Source organism: Pseudorasbora parva, chromosome 7, assembly GCF_024679245.1.
Source record: "Pseudorasbora parva isolate DD20220531a chromosome 7, ASM2467924v1, whole genome shotgun sequence".
NCBI lineage: Eukaryota > Metazoa > Chordata > Actinopteri > Cypriniformes > Gobionidae > Pseudorasbora > Pseudorasbora parva.
Window position 1 is genome coordinate 24,255,921 of NC_090178.1, and position 22,531 is coordinate 24,278,451.

General features: G+C 35.4%; 4 protein-coding genes across 4 annotated transcripts; all 4 read right to left on the reverse strand.

The window, feature by feature from the left end:
• Positions 1-1,775: 1,775 nt before the first annotated feature.
• On the reverse strand, positions 1,776-3,557 carry apoc4 (apolipoprotein C-IV). The gene is made up of 4 exons (XM_067449673.1): positions 3,400-3,557; positions 3,239-3,281; positions 2,870-2,951; positions 1,776-2,662 (listed from the first exon to the last, which is right to left on the reverse strand). The coding sequence occupies exons 2-4, from the start codon at positions 3,279-3,281 to the stop codon at positions 2,479-2,481; spliced, it is 309 nt and encodes a 102-aa protein (XP_067305774.1). The 5' UTR covers positions 3,400-3,557; the 3' UTR covers positions 1,776-2,478.
• Positions 3,558-4,790: 1,233 nt separating this feature from the next.
• On the reverse strand, positions 4,791-6,325 carry apoc1 (apolipoprotein C-I). Its single transcript, XM_067449674.1, has 4 exons — positions 6,237-6,325; positions 5,620-5,688; positions 5,336-5,474; positions 4,791-5,159 (listed from the first exon to the last, which is right to left on the reverse strand). The coding sequence occupies exons 2-4, from the start codon at positions 5,672-5,674 to the stop codon at positions 5,105-5,107; spliced, it is 249 nt and encodes an 82-aa protein (XP_067305775.1). The 5' UTR covers positions 5,675-5,688; positions 6,237-6,325; the 3' UTR covers positions 4,791-5,104.
• Positions 6,326-12,167: 5,842 nt separating this feature from the next.
• On the reverse strand, positions 12,168-14,493 carry apoeb (apolipoprotein Eb). The gene is made up of 5 exons (XM_067448753.1): positions 14,404-14,493; positions 13,906-13,974; positions 13,547-13,700; positions 13,141-13,428; positions 12,168-12,994 (listed from the first exon to the last, which is right to left on the reverse strand). Exons 2-5 carry the CDS (start codon positions 13,946-13,948, stop codon positions 12,634-12,636), a joined length of 846 nt encoding a protein of 281 aa, XP_067304854.1. The 5' UTR covers positions 13,949-13,974; positions 14,404-14,493; the 3' UTR covers positions 12,168-12,633.
• Positions 14,494-20,364: 5,871 nt separating this feature from the next.
• On the reverse strand, positions 20,365-21,645 carry apoa4b.2 (apolipoprotein A-IV b, tandem duplicate 2). The gene is made up of 4 exons (XM_067449675.1): positions 21,628-21,645; positions 21,480-21,535; positions 21,225-21,375; positions 20,365-21,135 (listed from the first exon to the last, which is right to left on the reverse strand). The coding sequence occupies exons 2-4, from the start codon at positions 21,517-21,519 to the stop codon at positions 20,559-20,561; spliced, it is 768 nt and encodes a 255-aa protein (XP_067305776.1). The 5' UTR covers positions 21,520-21,535; positions 21,628-21,645; the 3' UTR covers positions 20,365-20,558.
• Between the last annotated feature and the right edge of the window lie 886 nt (positions 21,646-22,531).

Below are 22,531 nucleotides of genomic sequence, written 5' to 3' on the forward strand. Positions count from 1 at the left end.
CTCTGTGCTCTCAGTGTTTAAAGATGCATTAGGGATGAATGCATTTAGCAGGCAGCTTCAAAAGATTCCCTTCCTAAAATATAAAAGATTTATATATAAATCTTCTAAGTCCATCTGATGTTTTTTGTTTGTTTAAATGAGCATTTTTGTCAGGCTCCTATAGGTTTCTACCTAATACCGATACTCTGAATGGGCTCAGGCTGGGATTTAGCGGGTTTGGAGTAAAAGTACTTGATGATTGTATATACTACGTGTAGAGAGCATTCACTCAGCATTGTTATCTAATTTTTGACCCAGGTGGCTTTTAGAGGCTTTTGCATTGGAAGTCTTCAATAAACACACAAACATATAATGTAAAAAAGTAGTCTGGTAAAAATAGGGAAACATGTACTGTATAAATATGAAGGCATTTTGCTTGTTTTGTGTGTGTGTGTTTTTTTACAGGTAATTTACTTGTATTTTGAATGACATTGCATTGTGTTGAGTTTTAGGGTATAATTATTACCGTAAAGTTACTCGCTAATGTCATGGCAGATATTACCAGAACATTTTCTGTAATAATTTTTTCTGTTTAGTCATTACATATAATTAAATATTATCTGGAAAATGTTTACTTGGCCCCACTTTATATTAGGTGGCCTTAAGTACCATGTACTTACATAAAAAATACTAAATAATAAAATTACAATGTTCAAATTGTATTGCAAAGCACTTTAGCTGATATTGAGGTGGATACAGGTAGAGTTAGGGACAGGTGTGGTGGTGTGAGTCAGTTTAAGGGTAGGGTTATGTGTAAGGGAAGTGCCAACTGTGTAATTACAAATGTAACTACAGAAATTAATTACAGACGTAATTACATGCTGGTATTTTTAAAATGTAAGTACAATGTAAAAACATGTATGTACACAATATTGTAACAAAAGTTTAATTAACATGTTAGTACATAGTAGTTAAGGCCACCTAATATAAAGTGGGTCCGTTTACCTTTTTACGAATTAAATATTTTCATTTCTACCCATTATTAGAGGGATATTAGCTGTATAAACCTAAAGAGAAATATTTTTGTTCAATTCAAATTTACTTGCATAGTAGTTTTCACAATACTGCTGTTACAGTTATAAAATATTAAATTGTGAAAATATTTAGCTGGTTTTCCATTGACCCCATATAAACTTTTTGTGACCTCTTGCCTCTAGGACTAACAGCCTTAGTCCTAATGGGTTGTTATCAGGGCTATCAAAATCCAGTGTTCTGTATTTTGCGTACGTGAGTTTTGGTTGTATGTGGCTATTGTAGATGGCTATATTTTTTTTTAAATAAAATAAAATAAAATTGTGTACTGTGCTAATTAATTGAGACTTCTTACAGCTCTTGCAGGTTGTTAGCCTTGTTTGTTTCGTTGCTTCTATTGCTCTCCCCTTTTTTGTAAGTCGCTTTGGATAAAAGCGTCTGCTAAATGATTAAATGTAAATGTAAATGTCTTGGGTGACCCCATATCCCACTTTCCAAAAGTAATTTTATTAGTACATCCCTGGGCATTAAAAAGATGCCCTGGGCATCTTTTATTAGAGCATGACACTAGCAGCACCAAACACAATCTTGGTGCTGCTAGTGTCATGCTCTAATAAAACATAATTTTTGTAACAGTTGCAATGATATATAATAAATTGCATATGCTGTCTGTCATTTTAATAAAAAAATATATATTAATAAATGAATTATGTGAATATACTTCTCAACATAGAAGTCTCTTAAGTAATCTGAAAAGCTCAAAATGCACGTTTACAGTTTATAGACATTCAAATAAACATTTTTACATTTCTTCCACATTTTCTTAACCTATTCAGCACTAAATTTACTAATTGTGCTTGTACAGCAGTTTCATTTTTTTCCTTGCATGAGTGCCAGAATCAATATTCTTGATTTTCATGTACATAAACTAAAAAGGGTTGAGCAAAGGCTGTCCAAAGGTTGTGAACAGCTTTCCACATGCTAAATTGACAGAAGCAGACCCAGTGAACTTTTTACTTTGGAACATAACGTGTCTAATTTACAACCTGTGACCTTTTTTCTTCCTTTTTTTTTGTATAATTAGATTAAATTATATTGCAAATATTTATCCCTTTTATTCATTATTCATTCATTCATTATTCACTTGTTTCCATTCTTTTTCTCCATATTTCCTACATCATCCACTATTTCTCATGCAAAGATTCCACAATCCATTTGTTCTGTGATAATATCCAGCACGTTTATTATTTTGCTGTTAAAAGGAAACATTCTTCTTTTTTCCCCTCTCTAGTTGCACAGTTTAGTTGCGCTTTCATTTTTTACGATACTTCATGTTTGCATTATTACCATGGAATAACTACATTAAAGGTATGGTTCAGTGAATTGATTCAACAATATCAGTATACTACTTAAAACTTATATGAGGTTTGATCAGGGGTCTTTGTGTTCCCTGGAGGTCTGTCCTGATTATTTATCTTGGGTTGATCTGAAGGTGGGCATTTTGCTTTTCATTCTCTCCCAGAAGGAACTTGCACTATCTTTGGCCCACTCCATGTAAGAGTCAGCTACAGGTTTGAGATGTTCCTCATAGTACATGCCAGCGAAACCAGTCACTGTGCTGCCAACATTTAGAACTTTAGTCTTTGTGTCCCTGTATTAGACACACAAACAAACACAGAAGTAGAACAACATGTTCACACACTCAATTTTAGCATTAAATAAATATATATGTGACCCTGGAAAACTAGTCATAATTCGCACAGGTATGTTTATAGCAATAGCCAACAATACATTGTATGGGTCAAAATTATCAATTTGTCTTTTATGGCAAAAATCATTAAGTAAAGAACATGTTCACCTGTACACCTGCTGTACTCTTCCAAGAAGTCCATTGTCGTCTGGAGCAGGAGAAGGCAATGGGTTGCATGATGTAAAGCATACTAGAGGGCCGAAGATTTACAGATTTAGAGATAAGTTGCATGATAGGAGGTATAGTACCCTTGATATTTTTTAAATCTATATCATCTTTAGTATTTAGTATTTTATATCAAAAGAAGCTATGTATATATATATATATATATATATATATATATATATATATATATATATATATATATATATATATATATATATATATATATATATATATATATATATATATATATATATATATATATATATATATATATATATATATTACACACATATATGTGTGTGTAAACCAAACCTTGCAACGTCACGGCCAGAACAAAGAGCACCAATCTGGACATCTGGCCGAAAAATCAATAGAATTAATCAGTTGCTGATAATAGATTCGGAATTGCTTACATATACATTATTACAGTTTGATGGTAACAAGTAAAACTTAAACAAATAGTAAATATATACCTTTACAGTTTATGTAGTAGAAGTGCAGAAGTAGACGTGGTCTTTTTTTTTTGGAAGAAGAACTGCCAGCCACACTCACTGTTGTTTTCTCTTACGATGAGGTTGTCTTTGGTTCAGTGTTTTCTTTAATGAGTGCCAGCTTGCTCCAGCGATGCAGTATTTGTATCAATTCACATTCTGAGAAACAGATCAGACCATTTCTGAGCAGGCACTGTCTTCTGTTTACTTTGATGAAGAGAAAAAAGAAGTGGATCTTTGTAAAGTTTGGGATATACATATATCCCAACATATGTATACCCCATATATACAATATATATGGGGTATATGTATATTTATTTATGTATAAATATACTATGCTGGGTTAAAAACAACTCAATTTGGGTTGAAAATTATTTCCCCCCATAAATAATACATAATAGTATATAATAAATTAATAAAAATGAATAAAATCACATTTATATTGTATATATTTTTGTTGTTGTTTTTGTTTCTGTTTTATAGGGTGTTCACTTGAAGGTAGGCTTGGGGTCTATATGGCCCTGAGCCATATGACTTTTTTTCTCCATTAATCTTCCAATATTTTAAGTCAATATTAAAATATTATTAGCAAAAGAAATATTTTAGCAAAAGAAAATGCAAGACAAATATGGAGAATAATTAGCAGAATCAAGATCAGTTCATCAGAATGATGTTTTTGGTTCAGCAGCCATTATGTTGAACTCATCTGGTACTTCTACTTATATTGTTATAATAATATATGTGAACAGTAGTAGGTTTTAGAATGTGTACCAGTGAAATGTAGATGTACAGCATAGTCTTCTACAAAAGGTCTATACATATGATATTATTATATAAGCATTATTATTATATAAGCATATTTTCAATGACTGTTAGCACATATGTAGGATGTTTCAACCTTGATCCTTAGAGGCACAGAACAGAAAAACAAGTTTACATTTGTTGCATTTAGGCCAGATAAACTCAATAGTGGGATGTAATTCAAAGAAAAGGGGTCAGTTAGTCAGTCCGCACGACTGCTGAACTATGGGTTGATATTAATCATGGAAATGTAATGATCATTAACTGAGGACAAACAGTGACTTTAACCTCATGTGGTCTGATCCTTTGACCTATGATTTGCAACTTTTCATACTGGTTTATATATTATATATTGATTGACCCTGTATTGATGGATGCTATGTTAATGCTGTGGCTTAATGTGTAATTGGTGTGTGTTTGTATATTGCTCTTTATCTGTTATTATTGCTTTTGGAAATAACAGATTTATAATTGATGTAGCTTATTCTCATGTAGGTTGCCACAAATAAATACATTTATATTCAATATTTAATTGCTAATGTGAACAAATTTCAAATGACACAAAACCAAACTGGTTCTTTTTTCACCCTTTATTGTTTTGAAAAAAGAAAGAAAAAAATCAGAATGCATTTTTAGATTTCACATTTCTTCCATAATATTTAAATGCATCCCACAAAATTGTAAACTATATTTTATAGATTACACAATGACAAACAAATCATCACAGTTTGAAGTCGTTTTTGAACTGTAACAAATGCCCAGCTGGCATGACAGGGTGGAGGTGGGGTGTGGGGGGGGGGGGTGGGGGGGGGGGGGGGTCACATATCAGGAAGCAATTGCAGGGTTGCAGAGATGAGGGGTATAAGGTCATCAGATTTTTTTTTTTTTAACTGAGGGACAGCGTCTGCTTCATCTTCTCAAACTGCTCACTAAACCAGCTCCTGCCAAGACAAAAAAACACACATTCATGTTAGAAAAAGCCACAGAAATGCGAAGCAGCTTCTATGCCAGTACAGGAACAATATGGATACCTTATTTATGTTTATGTTTATTTATAAAAAGCATTCTTATTAAAATAAATAGGCCTATACCACGCATATAATTATAATGATCTTACTTGGTTTTAGTGGCAAACTCGCTCTTATCCAACTTTTCAAAGGTGTCCTTGGTCTTCTCTGTCAGGTCATCTGCAATCGCCTTCACCTGGGTCTGGAATGTGGCAAAACGCTGCTCCAGTGTGGGCTCATCCTGGGCCTCTGTTTACATTTCAGGTAAACATAAATGCATACATTTGTACTGATGTGAAATAGCATTATATATACTTATATAGAACTTGATATGTCCTAGAGAATATTTTATTTTGAGAATAAAATAACAGTTTGATCAGATAGATGATTTTACCTGTCTGTACAGCAAGTACAAGCATCAGCACGGCAGCAGCCAGGTACAGTTTCATCTTTACAGTCTTATCTGTAACACAGAAAATAAAACGGGTTTAGAGAGCAAGCGATTACGGGGCAGTGGTCATAAAAGAACGTACATTATACGTCACAGCCGGTGCGTAGACGGTCATTAAAAAAAACTATATATTATCATTTTAAAGAACCGCATCTACTGCAATGAGAGTTACATTTGGATATATATGATAATGAAGACGTTCGCTTTTGGAAACTAAACAACGGTGATAGCTACAAGTAAAGATACAAAACGATACTAAATAAATAACAAAACAACAACAAAAAAATGCTCCTTTCGCTTAATATAATGCTTGTTTTTCACAATTTCTAAGCGGTGTAATTGTGAAATATTGTTTTTAATTAACATGGGGGGGGGGGGATATAAAAGCAGCTTAATGTACCGATTATGGCACGCAATGACGCCTAGATGTCGCCAATATACTATTTACTTGAAGGAGAAAACTCTGTTGTTTCACTGAAAAACTAGATTCGCTGCTTACTCCGTTTAAAAATGTGGAAAGTTAACACGAGAACAACAAATTTTGATGCAAGTTGTCATACCTTTTTTGCAGTCCTCAAGAGAATTGTGTTGAAATTGTGATGACCCACAGATGGCTTGGCCCTTTATAGCTGTACAGAGCTGACGTAGTGTGATAACGCCACCTCTGACCTATCAAGGCCTCCTGCGATCATACTGTTCCCGTAGGCTTACGTCTCTCTGCTGTTCTTCTTTCTGTTTTGCCATGTCGCAAATGGCTTTAGTAAACATTTAAGAGGTGAGTAAACTGTTTGCCATAACAGCTGCATTCCCAGAGGTTTAGTTCAGTTATTCCTGATAGCCTACATAGCATTAATGACAGTGCCTAAATGAAACAATATTACAAAACAGTAGGCATTTTCTTTATCTGGTACTCTGGTGCACTGTATGGTACAACGTTCATTCATTATCAGGGATCTTACGATTGCTTACCTGCTCTTCTCAACACTTGGATATCTGTAAATTCTTCTGAAAGTCAAAACAACAGTGTCCGCAGATTAATTCATTACATCTTTCCTCAGTCAGATTCCACTGTCTACAGCTCCATTTTGCACAAAAACGATTATGTTAACAGTTAACTAAATTAGTGTTGTTCTACACTGGTAAAGTCATTATTTATTGAATATTCAAGATTAATTAAAAAAAAATATCTAAAACTTCAGTTAACGTTGTTGCTAAGAACATTTATTTTTATTTATGTATGAATTTCCTTACTGTCCATTCAAAGTGGTTCATAATGATCACGCTGCATTATTGTATTTGGCTGCAACTGGAACTAGTGCTTGGGAAAACCTCTAATCTGTAATGCACCATTTCTTTGTATCATTATGGAGACCTTATCCCAGTTGAGGAGGAAAGAGAGGAAGTGGGCAAAATGTCAACATTTGGGAAATGCAAACAGATTGCATGTCAGGTCACGTCATGTTATGATGGCATGGCCTCACCATCCACTTTGCTGTCCACAGCTCTTTAACCTTTTTGCCACATCATAACATGAGATTAGAGAGACTGAATTTGGAAACTGAAGTTGTTTATCTGAAGTTGTGTAGTTGCATAACCTTGCTTCATTCCTATAGCATAACAAAGATGCAGGATTGCCTACTTTGAAACCACCTTTGGATTTTAGGTCAGCGAGATGATTGGATTGCTTAACTTTACTGGTCCAGTGTCATGCACTAGCCTATCTAATTGCATTAATGGAATGTGTTGCATGTTCATTGCAGCAGAAAATGTATGCCATATACTGTGCTTAAATGTCCAAAACAAATCATTAGCAGACACAAGTTATAGCCTATATTTAATTTTTAATTAATTTTTATTAAGCTACCGGTCTGGCAATTTATTTATTTACTTATGGCTGACATTTACTATTTTATAGGCACATGCACATTCAAAATAACTGAGCTTTTTATTAGTTTTTTTTTTTTTTATACTAAAAATACTTTTATTTGGGATGCATTAATCAAAAATGACAGTTAATTCAAAATTGTTGGGAATAAAAACCCATAAATGCTGCTATTTTTAACTTTAAATTCATCAAGTATTATTTGTATTAGTTTCCACAAAAATATTAAATAATGTTTCAACATTTACAATAATATGAAATGTTTCATGAATATTAAAAGAAACATTATAATAGAAAATATATATTTATGAATGCTAATATTTAACCCTTTTATTTATTTATTTAGATAGGGACCGTGCATATTAATTAACATCAGTACAAGTACACAATGTAAATATGCTAGAGTTAGCACCACAGCTTATTTTCATCTATTGTCCCTAGGCAGATAAAAAACAAAAAGGACAAGCACGCATACATACCCTCAATAGTTTGAGGGACACAGAACACACTAACAGCAAAACACTAACAGCAACATGTATAAATGTATAAATATGGAACAATTTAATTGTAATAAATAATATTTCCCATAATTATAGTTTTTACTGTATTTTGATCAAAGAAATGACTTATTTCAAGAACATTAAAAAATCTTACAGTTACCAAACTTTTTGACAGAAGTTTATAATTATTAAATTCACTTTATGTACATTCCCAAGCCAAGAGTTACAATCTTGCACCACTTATCGTAAATCTGACACACACACACACACACACACACACACACACACACACACACACACACACACACACACACACACACACACACACACACACACACACACACACACACACACACACACACACACACACACACACACACACACACACACACACACACACAGGTCTGGTTCACTTTCTTTGTGGTTACTCTCCATCGACATAATGGTTTTTATACCGTACAAACTGTACATTCTATCCCCCTGCCCCTAAACCCGTCACAGGAAATGCATTCTGCATTTTTACATTTTTAAAAAACATCATCCTGTATGATTGATAAGCCTTTGAAAAGTGGGGAACGCTGTCTGGTCCCCATAATATAGGTGATCTCAGGTTTTACTATCCTTATGGGGATATTAGGTCCCCACAATGTAATATAAACAAGGGCACATTTATGGGGGCTTCCTAGAGACTTTATTATTTTTATACTAAACAAACTGTAAATTATATCCCCTTACACTAACCTAACCTAAACCTTTCCACTTTCTGAATTTCAAGATTTTTAAAACACTTGATTATATGATTGATTGTATCAATCAATCAAAAATCCCCATAAGGTCAAAATTTACTGGTATCTATCCGTGTAGGGGCATTTGGTCCCCATAGTGTTGGGAATACCAGCTACACACACACACACAAACTCAGCAGTTCTTTATGGGCAACATCCAATGAACTGTTTATTTTTATTATCTTGATTAAGATCTCTCTGCCCTTTTATTGATTCTCTCTCTCTCTCTCTCTCTCTCTCTCTCTCTCTCTCTCTCTCTCTCTCTCTCTCTCTCTCTCTCTCTCTCTCTCTCTCTCTCTCTCTCTCTCTCTCTCTCTCTCTCTCTCTCTCTCTCTCTCTCTCTCTCTCTCTCTCTCGCTCTCTTTTTTGTGCATAATACCATACTTTCTTGTACTATGGTACATCTATTAAAAGGTCTTGACTGTGATAGAAAATGCTGACAGAGAAAAGTATCCAGAATGCTCAAGTGCAGCATACAAGTGTTGAAACCGTCTAGACTCAAGAAAGGGGAAGTGAGGCTCTGCGCAAATGAGGACACAATTTGATGCGGGATCACACCAAGAGGCCGTGATCTGCAGTTACCTCTGCTCACATCTAAATCAGTCATATAGTCTGAGGTGTGTGTGTGTGTGTGTGTGTGTGTGTGTGTGGGGGGGGTCTTTTGTTAGTTAACTACAATCCTTGTCATGCATGCATAATTTGCCACTTCTTTTTCTTTGTTTCACATATTCATAGTCTTTCATTTACTCTGTGAGAATAGTCGGCATTTCTAGTCGGCGACATGCTGTGCCATATCAGGTTCATTGTTTGACCTTTTAGACAAAAGGTGTGTTTTAGGGCTATTATTTTTTAGTTTTAGAATGATTGGATAGAAGTGCAATGTAATTTTGCATGCTAAAAACATGACATGTTAGCTCATCAAAAGCTTATTGTGCAAACCTGAAAAAAAGTTGTTATTGATTAAAAACAAGTTAGTATGTGTTTATAATATACAGGAACAGGCCTGTGCTGGGATTCTTAAGCTTTCGCAGATTAGTGTGTGTGTTTATTTCTGCCAGACCAGCTGCATGATTAAAAGCTGAAAGCTTCAGATTGAAACTGAATTTGCTACTGAAAAGGAATGCTGTGGTATTTCTGTTTCACCACAAGCTAACTAGCAGATCAATCCATTTATAGTGAAGAAAGAGACTTTTTTTCCTGGGAAAAGGGGGAGTAACCAAGATTACAACAGATCTTTTCACGAATGCTAACCTAGTTATGTAATCTTTTCTTTCTTAATATTATCTCTTTTTTGTATTTTTGTATTTTTATTAGTTATACTGAATTGAAGAACAAATTAAGAAATTGCAAACAGCAATAATAAAAGTGGGTTACAAAGATTGAAACTATGATGGCATAAATAAAAATGGTGGAATCCTCGCTCGACTACTAGACAGATAAAACTGTTGTTTGTTAGTGCATTGTTTGCAGTCTCAGTGAATTTGTTGTTGTGGTGTGTGTTGCTTATCCAGATGTGAGAGCAAGATAGCAGAGATTTGAAAGGAAAAACAAAGACAGTGAACATAACCAGGGGCACAGCATGTTCCTTTATGCTGCAGTCCCGCGGGCAAATAAATGGAATTTGGCAACAGATCTCAACATGTCTTTCTTAAGATTCAAAGCAGCAGCAGGAGAGAGAGAGAGAGAGAGAGAGAGAGAGAGAGAGAGAGAGAGAGAGAGAGAGAGAGAGAGAGAGAGAGAGAGAGAGAGAGAGAGAGAGAGAGAGAGGGAGAGAGAGAGAGAGAGAGAGAGAGAGAGAGAATAGTGGTTTGAGAACAGACCCTTTGATCATGAGAAAATCAAAGCTGAGAAAGAGGGATCTGAGATTGAAAAGTTTTGTGCATCAAGAGTTTGAGGAGAGAGTTTATCAGAAAAGTGTTTATAATGATCTTTATAACGTCCCCCCCCCCCCATAAAGGATCATGTAAACAAAGGTTCCTATCAGTATGAGTCAGAATGAAAATATAAAATGTAACGCTGTTTTGTACAGTTTTTTCTTGTAAATTAACAACTAATAAGTTTGCAGAATTCCTTATATTATTATCTTAGACATTCCCTTTGGATGCAAATTTACAGTTTACTATTGTCTTTAGAGCGTTATGAGTTTTTTTAACCATTGAACCCATGTCTATTCACACATGTACACACACATCTGGTTCGCTATCTTTGTGGGGACTCTCCATAGATGTAATGCTTTCATCTACTATACATACTGTATATTCCATCCCCTTACACTAACCTTACTCATCACAGAAAACGTTCTGCATTTTTACATTTTCAAAACATTTGGCTAATTGATTATAATATAATTATAATATAATTATTTTAAAAATCAACATTAGCAGACTTTTCCTTGATCTCGAGAACTACGGATTGGTTTAGATTCTCTGGTTACTGCATGGAGAAGGAAAGGTGTGACCAGTAGATTAGTCTTGCCCACACAAGTCCTATTGGAAAAGCAGGAGGCAGCAGAGAGATGCGTGACAGTGAGCTGAAGTTAGAAATGGGGGAATAAGGGGGTGAATGGAATCCAAAGTTGCAAACACAGATAAAAAAAAAAGTAGACCATTCAAGTCTAAACATACAAACCCTGAAATGTTAGACTACGCTAAATGCTTTTTGCAAGCCCATATATGTATGTGTTGTTCTCTGACTCATATTACAGGCCTATATTAATAGTTGTGTGACAGTGCATGTTTTAGCCAGACTGATTTCTTAGCCTGTTATTAAGGGAATAACTCAGATTATTGGCCAGAAATATACTGCAAAACAACTTGAATAACACCAGGGTTACCTGTTTTTTTGTTTTTTGTAAGATGCATTAGCGTTCAAAAGTCTCGGGTCAGCAAGAGTTTTAATGTTTTTAAAGAGGTCTCTTATGTTTACCACGGCTGCCGTAAAAACAGCAATATTATGAAATATTATTACAATTTGAAATTACTGTTTTCTATTTTAATATATTTGGGATGGAATTGGAAGATATTACTCCAGTCTTAAGTGTCAACTGATTTGGTGCTCAAGAAACGTTTCTTATTATCAATGTTGAATTTTTGTGTGGAAAAAGTGATCTATTTCTCATGATTCTTTGATGAACAGAAACAACATTTATTTGAAATATACATTTTTGTAACATTCTAAATGTGTACAATTTAATGCATCTGTGTTGAATAAAGTGTTGGAGATGTGTGTGTGAGATTGTTAACATGGGGTTGTTGGGAATTGGGAACATGAATGTTTTCTCAGGTACTTTGTAAACCTCTTGAAAATAATCCAATGAGATACTAGTTGTGTAGTTGGAAACACATTTATTGCAAACAAATTTAAACAGCAGTGCACAAACATGTAAAGGAAACGAGCGTTTATGTGACTAACAAAGCTCATCTTTGCATATTTTTAGTTCAGCAGTTGAAGGCACTTTTGAATTTTATTTGGAATGATGTCAGGTTGGCCCCACTAACTAGAAAAAATCTTTTAGATAACTTCCATAGCAAGTGATTGATCTTAAAATCACTCTACTGTATGCTAACAAAAGACATTATGGAAAGTATATCCCCAGACAGTGGGTTAATACTGAGAAAGTAAACATGGTGAGTACATGGTATTCTTTTGTCCAATAATGGACAGTGCTAGTCCAATCGAGTCCGGTTAACCACTTATCAACCTCTCACAGAATGAAAAAAGCACATTTCAGTAACACAAAACCTCCCTTCTTGTTTCTGTTTGGTGTTAACATTAGATGAGCTTGGAGCTCTTAAGCTTGAGTTGGAAGAGCTGCTGAGGCCTCCTTGATCTTGTCCATGACAATCTTCAGCTGCTCACGGATCTTCTCGGAGTAGGGGGTGAGGAGGCTGGTGAGCTCATCCACACGGCCCTCTAGGGAGATGCGGAGGTCCTCTGCGGTCTGTTCCAGCTTCTCCTTCAGAGCTCCAGCCTGGACCTCCAACTGCTCGCTCATCCCCTGCGCCTGGGACTTCATCAGCTCGCTAATGGCTCCCAATTTCTGGTTGGCACCATCCTGGGCCTGGGCTAGGTATGGCTCTAAGCGGTCCTTCACGGCATCAGCGTTTTGGGAAGCGCGAGACTGCAGCTCACCCAGGTAGGTTGCCACGGTGCTGCAGGGAATGAAAGTGACGATTAAAAATAATTTTCATTAGTTAAACGCATTTATCCACTTTATCCAAATGTTGAGCTTGCATTTGACCCAAGTGGGCCCCACTTGCAATACATTCAAACCACCTGAAAGAACATCCAGACTTACTTGCGGATCTCCTCGGTGTCCTTGTTCAGGCGTTTCTTCAGTTTGCGTGTGTAGGTGTTGACACGGTTCTTCACATCGTCTGCGTTCTGCTCCACCATGGTCTTCAGCTCTTGCAGGTACTGAGTGGAGCGCTCCCTGGCGTCGGTCATGTCAGTTTGCAGTTTGCCAGCCAGGAGCTGCAGATCTTTGTTCAGCTGACCTGCAGCGTCAGTGGCGTATGGAGTCAGCTGGGTTTGAAGATTGTCACTGTAGGAGCTCAGCTCAGCCATGGTGTCAGTAATTAGGGTGCTGCATCAAACAAAAAAACACACTGGTCAAATACAATGTTTCAGCAGCACATATGTTATTATTTGATAATGAGTGTGATAGTGCTGTAGATAGATGTTAAAAGGGCTGCTGAACTTACTCAAGCTCTCTGCTGAGCTGGGAGCCTTTGATGTTCTGCACCACGCCGTCAGCGTGTGTGTTGAGTTCGGACACAGACTGCCAGAAGCGTTCCACCATCTCCTCCCACCTGGGCTGAGGGGCATCAGCCTGGAACAGGCTACGAGCATGGCAGCCTAAGAGGGTGTGAAGAGACTGTTAACTTTATGCAATATTAAGTTTTTCACAAATGAGTGATCTACATAATGTACACTGATTACAAAGCTTAGCAGATGACCTGTATAAAATAGGTGATGTAGTAGTTGATAAGATGTACTATAAACATTGTGCACAGATAGAAAAACTAAACAATGAGTGAATGGAGAATTTTTTTTTTCATACCAGTAAAAACTGCCAGAGCAAAGAACACCACCAGAGACCTCATTTTGATGGACAGACAAGTAGATAAACCTGAGGAAAGATCACAGAGAAAAAAATCAATAGGCTGTATCTTAAACCACTGGTAAAAAAAAAAAAAAAGAAGATATATCCTATATTAAAAGAGAAAATAATCAGATCAAGGTCGTCATAAAGTATAAACTTTGGAAATTTGAACTTTTTTTTTATTTTTATTTTTTTACTTTTAATCCTAACAATGGGTTAGTCTTTAAAAGCTCTTTGAAAAAATGCACATAAAAGCATCTGAAGATACGAGTAATATGCATGCGCGATGCGGGATTGCTTCAGTAGGCTAATACGCATTCAATAATAAGTTACCGTTAACTGGAAGTTTAGTAGACAATAGTTTTACTGACAAAACTGGTTATCCTGCATACAAACCGTTAGGTAATAAGCTGTTGATTAGGCTACTTTGATGAGTGAGGATCGAGCTTTACTCACCTGAGAAGAGTGATTTTCCTCCGTGTAGAGAGAGTGGGGATGTTAGGTCTTTTATACAGTCCCGGGACTCACCCGCTGCCTTCACAATAGCTGCCACGTGATTTCGCCTTTGTTCGGTGCTCGCGCATCATCTGGCGCGTCACTGACTGCAGCAAGTGTGCGAAGTCCGCATCTTTCTAACTAGGTGGAGATAAATTGCGTAATTTATATAATTCATCCTATTTCACATTGTCTTCGGGAATTGTTAATGTATGGTATGGCTATTACACAAACTTTGCGTTCCTAGACTATATCATTTATAGGCTACTGTATTAAACACACAGATATTTAAAAAGAATACCGTTGGCTATACATAGCTTGAATGCAAAAAAACGTCATGTTTGCCTTTAATAACAAGTATTTGATATTATTATTTTATGTATATTTTTTATTTACGTAATTATTTAGTTTCAGTATTGCTGCGATGCGAAGTTGTTGTCCATCAAACGGGCAGTTTATAAAGTCTGTAAATATGACTGTGGGACAAATTCCTCGTGATTAAAAAGACAATTGAGCCTGAAGGTAAACTTTGTTGCAGGCGCCAACATTGTTGCTCGCACGGTTTACTTACTTCGATGGCCTATAAACATGGATGAGGCTATTAGCATTTTATAGAGGCCTATTGACCTCCTATTGCTCACTTCACACATTCGGATTAGCGTTCACATGAGCAATGACAATTCATATTGTTACAACATTGATAGTCTACAACAACAACAACGGTACATTTTATATTATAAGGCCTATATAATAAGTAAAAACAAACGTCATTATAACAGTGCATTCCTTGAAATTTTGTTTAGTAAATTATGTAATGATATTATTGTATAATCTGTAGTAATGTAGCTATTGATGATTGCAGCCCGTTTGATCACAATGCCCTTCCACGTCTATGTGTTTATCTTAAAAAGATAAGACATTCTTTACTACTCTCTGTAAAGAGTTAACATAATGTATACAGCCCTATGTTTGCTCCAGCGGTTCTGAACATAACACCACCCAACATGATCATGTTCTTTTGTAAAACAAATCTTTTTTTCCGGACCAGAAAGCCATGGGTAATTATGTTTTCTTTTTCTTTTTTTTCTTCATGACAACGACATAAGAAAGCCTTATCTCTCATCTTTGATTCCACCTATTCAGTGATCTTTAGCCTCTTGTCCCAACTTGTCCTTTCCTTCTGGCTCAGCTCTGTCTCATTCACCCCCGCAGCTGATGAAAACAAACATGGCTTTAGTATGCAGAGGGCCCAGTATGATCACTGCACATGCAGACCTCCACTATTATTTATACTCCTCTGTACATTCAATATGCTGTTGATCCCTCTGCAAATATATTTTATTGAAATAGTTTAACACCCTAACTTATAATACTAGTCTATTTTATTTTATTTTATAGTCAATTTTGAAACTCTTCTTTTTGTATTCTTGGATGTTTTTGCCTCCTAAGGATAAATCAAGTCCATATGACCGATAAAAGCATATTCTAAATGGATTGTTGTAAATGTAAGATTGAAGTTTTGAGCAATGAAGTTTATTCTTGTGTTGCACTGTGCCAAGGTGACCACTGACAATGATGAAACGTCTGGTTGTCTTCTAAATTCTGATGCATTATAAAAATAGATACTTCCCATTTATGAAATCGAGAGTATAGGGCACCATTTGAATACTGCTAACTGACAGTGTAGACAAGAACAACATTGTAACTACAAGAGAAAGACACAAAAAGGCAAGCTTAAGAAAGATGTATCACTCTTATGGTTGCTTCTGGCCCTTCCCATGCTTTTGTATTGCCCTCTTAATGGATTAGTTAGATGAAAACATTGCAAACAGAGCTCCCTTTGTAAAATTCCTTTTTCTGTTTTTGATAACAGTTCTTTCATAAGGGGCAGACCATTTTTTTTTGTACTGAAGTATATTTGACCTGTGGATTCACATTTTAATTTTTAGGTGCTGCATCTAATAAATAATGAAATTGGAGAAAATCGCTGCCTTGCACTGTTGTTAGTTGCACTCAAATCATACTTGTTCACATTACTTAAAAAATTAATGTAACTAAATTAACTTAAGTTTACTGAGTTGTTTCTACTAAAAATGTGCATTGCCACCTTTACTTAATAAGTGTTTGTTAACATTGTTGAGTGAAACGAACAAACTGGCCAGTGGATCTGTAGTTCCCAGCATGCTTTGCAAGTGACTGCATTAGGAGAGTCAATTTAGGGATTAAAGTGTTATTTTATGTGTTTTTTTTAGTAAAAGGAAAGATGTTTTTAGTGTATGTTAGTGTTTAATGTTCAGTTATGTTTGACATAGAGGAGTTTCTCTAATTATGCTTAACATTATGCAGAAGAGTGGTGCCTGTGTTCAGGCTTTGGGTACTCATATGAACACATTAATTGGATAGATGCCCTGCCCTCAAATAAATTATTTTTGAATTTTAAATATTCACTTGTAGAAGAAGTAGTTAATGTAACAAGGTAAATTAAATTGATAAATGTGTTCCCCTAACATAATTAACTTTTATAAATGTAACATTATTAAGTAAACTACACATATAAATATTATGTAAAAGTGACAAACACAACAGTGACATATTTTGTCAGCTTTATTTGACATTCTTTTGGTCATATAACTTAATTGTTATTTGTAAAACTTACTCAATTAGATGTGTGGAACCACTCGACACTGCTTTTTTAACTAAATTTAACAAATAATTTTTTGAGTGTGAGAAATATATATATTCATATATATTTATAAATGTAACATTATATATATATATATATATATATATATATATATATATATATATATATATATATATATATATATATATATATATATTTATTTATTTATTTTTCTCGAAAGCAAACAAACATTAATACATTTTGTGCGTTGATTTAATTATACGCTCTTGAAAGGACTTCAAGGTTGTTTATGTCCTGTGTGGTTTTTGGATAATTGTGTGGAAGGTGAACAGTAAGTAATGAACGCATGTGACCTTGGCCAACTCATCATTTAGCAGAATGGGGCTGCAAGGTCCAGTGTACCGTGTGAGAGGATCTATGCGCTGATAGCATCTATTCTTCAGCACAGCCATGACTCAAGCAGATATGTACTGACTGGATTTATCCAACACAACATTACACAAGTGCTCTACAGTGAGGGCTGATGAACTCTAGTGACTCCGACTCTTTGTTTTTCTCTCTTCTTGCTTTCTGTGGTCTGTAATTGTTGTGTCATTTGGGATGATTGTCTACATTAGTCATTGTTTTCAACAGTCAGGAATTCTGGGTCAAAGAACTGTCAGCTGCTTTGTGTCAGAGAAATCAGTCATCTGCATCTTAATCTGCGTCTTGATCCCCTTGTTTCTGTGCAAAAAGTTATTTGGTCACACTTTATATTAGGGGTTTTTACTAACATTTAAAATAGGAACTAATGCACTGACGGTTTTCATGTTGTACTGCAAAACACTTTTGCTGCTATTAAGGATGGATATAGGTCAGGGACAGTATGACTTTTGAAAGAGAAGAGTCAACATTGTAATTATAGATGTAATAACAAATGATTTACAGCTGTAATCACATGCAAGTATTTACACATCAAGTGCATTCAAATGATTCATTTAAATGTTAGCTTGATATAAAATGGGACCATTTATGTTGTGCTTCTAAAGTACAAATAACCAGGCCCACATGCAGAAAAGTGGAACAAACAACATTCACAAACTTCTACAAATCCTCATCCAGCCCTTGGATGCTTTAACTCTTTCCTCTCCGGCATTTTTTAATTTTTATTTAAGTTTGCTATCCCTGCCAGCGTTTTAGATAATTTTCACAAAAATGCCATGTCCCCCAGAATATTTTGTTATATGAATCGCTGAACATGCTAAATATTAAAGAAAAAATCAGAACATCTGCTTTAAACAGACAATATAGCTTCATGCATAATTTTTTTTCATCAACACTTAAATATATTTTGTATACAATTTTTTGTTGTTGATCAGATTCAGAACAATGATTATAGATGAAGTATCATAGTTTATCAACACCCTCAAACCACAGTCCCATAGCCTGTGTTCCAATTTCATTTAAACTCTTTCCCTGACATTGACAAGTTATCTTGTCTATTATGAGAATTTTTATGTTTGTGTTAACTTTTTTTGGGTCCCTTTTCTGTTTAAGGTCACTTCAATTTGCACATTAGCAGATGCTTTTAAGAGTCAGTTTATTAAAAGTGATCAAAGTTAATATGTAAAACAGCTTGATACTCATGTTAGGTCTAGTTTTCTGGTTTGATAGGGCCCTCATCAGCTGTGCATACAGGCTGAGAGACCAGCTAGAGCAACTAGAATCCAGCTTAGGCTGGTTACAGCTGTTTTTCCAGGAAGTTAATGTCTTGATAATGACGGCATGCTTGAGTGAACTCTTGTAAATGTCAGGATTAGCTTCTTTGTGCGAGGTAGAAGATGATGGTTGTTTTTTTTTTGTTCCAATGGAAGTGTGTGGGAGACTCTTGGGAATGGCAGAATGGGTACTTTTACAAACCTGCAAGGACAGCTCCCAACATGTTGCCGCGGGCATATATGTGGGTGTTTATGAATGTTCTGGCAGCACGCATATGCCTCAATGCATCCATTAAAAGGAACTGGCAACCAGTCAATAACAAATGCGTTGAATGACATGTAAATCTTAATCATCTTATTTTTGTGGTGACTTGAAATGATGGTGGGCATCCACTAGGTGGCATGTGTGGTGCACAAAACTAGTACATGGCATAATAATATGTCCACATAATAACTTGGTTATTGGTGTAACTCTTATCTTTATAAATTGGCCATCTTTCTTAATGACCTATATGACCGGGGTGGTGTGGTGTGGTGAAGAGATAAAACTGGATATAACTGGATATAATTGTAGGATTATGTCACAAGACAAATTACTGTCCCATCCTAACTAATTGTACTTTGTACTTTACACTCATTCTATCATTTAATATCCTGACTTTTAGATAACTACAAGGATACTAATAACTACCGGTAACCACAGTATACCGTTTAAAAGTTTGGTGTCAGTAAGATTTTTTTTTGTGTTAAATATTTTCAATATAAATCAATATTTTATTCAGCTAGCTCACATTAACGTGATCAAAAGTGACATTAAAGATATTTATAATGATACAACATTTTTTATGTCAAATAAATGCTGCAGTTTTTAACATTATATTCATAAAAAAATCTCAATAAGAAATTGCTGAAAATTCAGCTTTGCCATGCAGGAATAAATCACATCATATATATATATATATGATTTTTTTTTTTTTACTTTAAATTGTAATAATATTTGACAACATTTACTGCCTTTTTTACTGTAAGCAATTTCATACATGTTTTTTTATTTATCTTTATTTAACCATTTAATAATGTTAAAATATTGATGAAAAAGAACACATGAAGCAGAGGATCTGTTCTTTCTTTTGATATATTGCATGTTCAGAATTTCATTCAACACAATATTTTGGGGGCCATGACATTTTTGTGAAAATAATAAAACGTGGGTGATGGCTGACAACTAAAAAACAAAACAAAAAACTAAGTTTGAAGCAAATTCGATAAAAGAAAGTGATATATATCAGGAGATAGAGTAACAATATTATTAGAGTAACAATATTTGAGTAATTGCCTTGTATTAGTAAACATATATTTCTTAATAGATGATTTTTGACATCATATACCTTTCCTAATATATTTGAAAATGAGAATGCTAGAGAAAACATAGCTTGGTATTAACTTTGTTATCTGTCATTCTGTCACCCTGTAACTAGTAAAGAAACATGTGAGACTCATTTCCTTTAACAAAATATTTATTTAATTTAAATTAAAAGTAATCTTTCAGATTTTACATACAAATCATAGTGTAAATGTAGATGAATGTAGAAACATTTTTATTGGACCTTTGTGTTTTGTTTCATGGCTGTGAATAAATACTTCCATCAGGTCACTGTAATGCCAGCAGGAGTTGTTAATGTTAACCACAGAAAGTGAAGAACACGCTTTCACATTGAACTGTATCCAAGATCTAATTACATTAGCAGCAATTGTCAAAAGTCTGTTGGAAACATCTAATTTCTCTTGATGAAGGACTCGTAGAGTGAGGTGAGCTGGTCCTTCAGGTTCTGTGCGTAGGGGTCCAGCTTTTCCTTCAGGTCTTCAGCATACGGTGTGAGACTCTGCTGGACCACCTGAGCTCTCTCTCTAATCTGGGCTTGAAGATCCTCAGCCAGAGGGGTCACGGTCTTCTGGAACTCCTGCAGACGCTGGTCAACCTTCTCCTTGAGTTCAGCAGTGTAGGGCTCCAGCTGAGCCTGCAGCTCCTTCACGCTCTGCTCCAGGTTTCCTCTCAGCTCCTCACTCTTCTGGAGCAGAGTGGCCTTCAGGGTCTCAGAATCCAGGGAGTCTGCATAGGGAGTCATGGCGGCCCTGAGCTCCTCCACTCTCTGCTGGATCTGGCTCTTGAGGTTGTCAGCATAGGGCTCCAGCTGGTCTCTAACGGTGATCAGGTCCTGGCCCAGACGCTCCCTCAGTACTTCAGACTCTTTGGTGATTCTGGTCATCAGCTCTTCAGCCAGAGGATCCATCTGTTTCTTGAGGGTGACGGCATATTCGCTGGCCATATCAGCACTCTGGGTCAGTCTAGTACTGTTAAATGGAGAAGGACATTTGAGTTTCATATCAGGGCATAAGTTTAATAAATCACAGTGTCCCGCAGGTAAATATTCTTGACTTACTTGACTTCCTGTCCTAGTTCAGAAGACCTGATCATCTTGACGGTTTCCTCTGCGGTTTGTGTTGCTTTAGAAACATAGCTCCAGAATGCATCAGTCAGCTGCTCCAGCTGGGGCTTGGGCTCATCAGCATAGAAGAGGTTGGCCTGGCAACCTGTTGATGGAGAATTTCAGTTTGATCAAATTATTTTGTTAATAGTCTGTGAATTTATCAAACCTTAAAACATTTTCACATTGTAATTTTCTCTGAATTCTCACCTGTAAATACAGCAAGTGCAAGCACCACAAGAACCTTCATGGTGTTCAGTTTTAGACTGTTAATGTAAAGAAAACACTTAATGAATGTCTCTATCTTTTACATAAATGTAAATAGTGCTGTATTTTGAATTTACTAAAAAGTTCTTACCTGTGTCTGTGTTTAATTGACGCTGTCCTGTCTGAAGAACAAGTGTGAAGTTGCCGTTTCACATCTGTATTTATATAGCATGGGGACGTGATTGCCATTGTGGAAGCCCAAAGTCCAGTGGGGAGTGCCTTGCTGTCATTACTCCACATCATAACGCAATTACTGTACTTATTATCACCAAAGATTTCTGAATTCAATATCAGACTAATATAACTTTTGAGCAATGAACTGTGTTAAATGTCAATATAAATATTGTTGACTATTCAGTGAAATATCTAAGTAAAAGAGTTTTCTTAATAAAGAAATTATAGTATTTCTGGAAGTATCCCTGTATTATTCCTGGTTTTGTTTTTTACAATTACATGGGATTCAACAGAAACAATATAATTTTGAATTCATTTTAACACAAAGACATTTTGAATAATGCCCTTTTTACTTAATCTATAAAACCAGACATAAGCTGATGTTGAACCTTTGAACTAATAACAGTAACAAATGATACCAGACTTTGTTCGCTTCCTGATAAGATTTGACACATCACTCAAAGATATATGTTTTTGATCCTGGATGAATTGTTGAGCTATAAATTCATTCTGTGAAGATGGATATATTTCAAACTTAAAAGTCTTTCAGCTCGTTTTATTTTAATGAACCTGTCCAGAGCTATAAACTGACCTAAAGTGATTCTTAGGATGAGTTATTATCAGAGTCAGGGACCATACACGTAACACTCTGTCCAGGTTACACGCTTGGTAAACCCTAAGAGATTTGGCCGGCCGTTTGAACCAATCTAATGCTGCTGAAGGATGCCTGACCTTCCTAACATTTAAAAAAAATGCAGAGTACATGGGAACTAGAATTTTTTTAGGTAGAAAAAAATAATAATACAGAAAGTGAAGTTAAC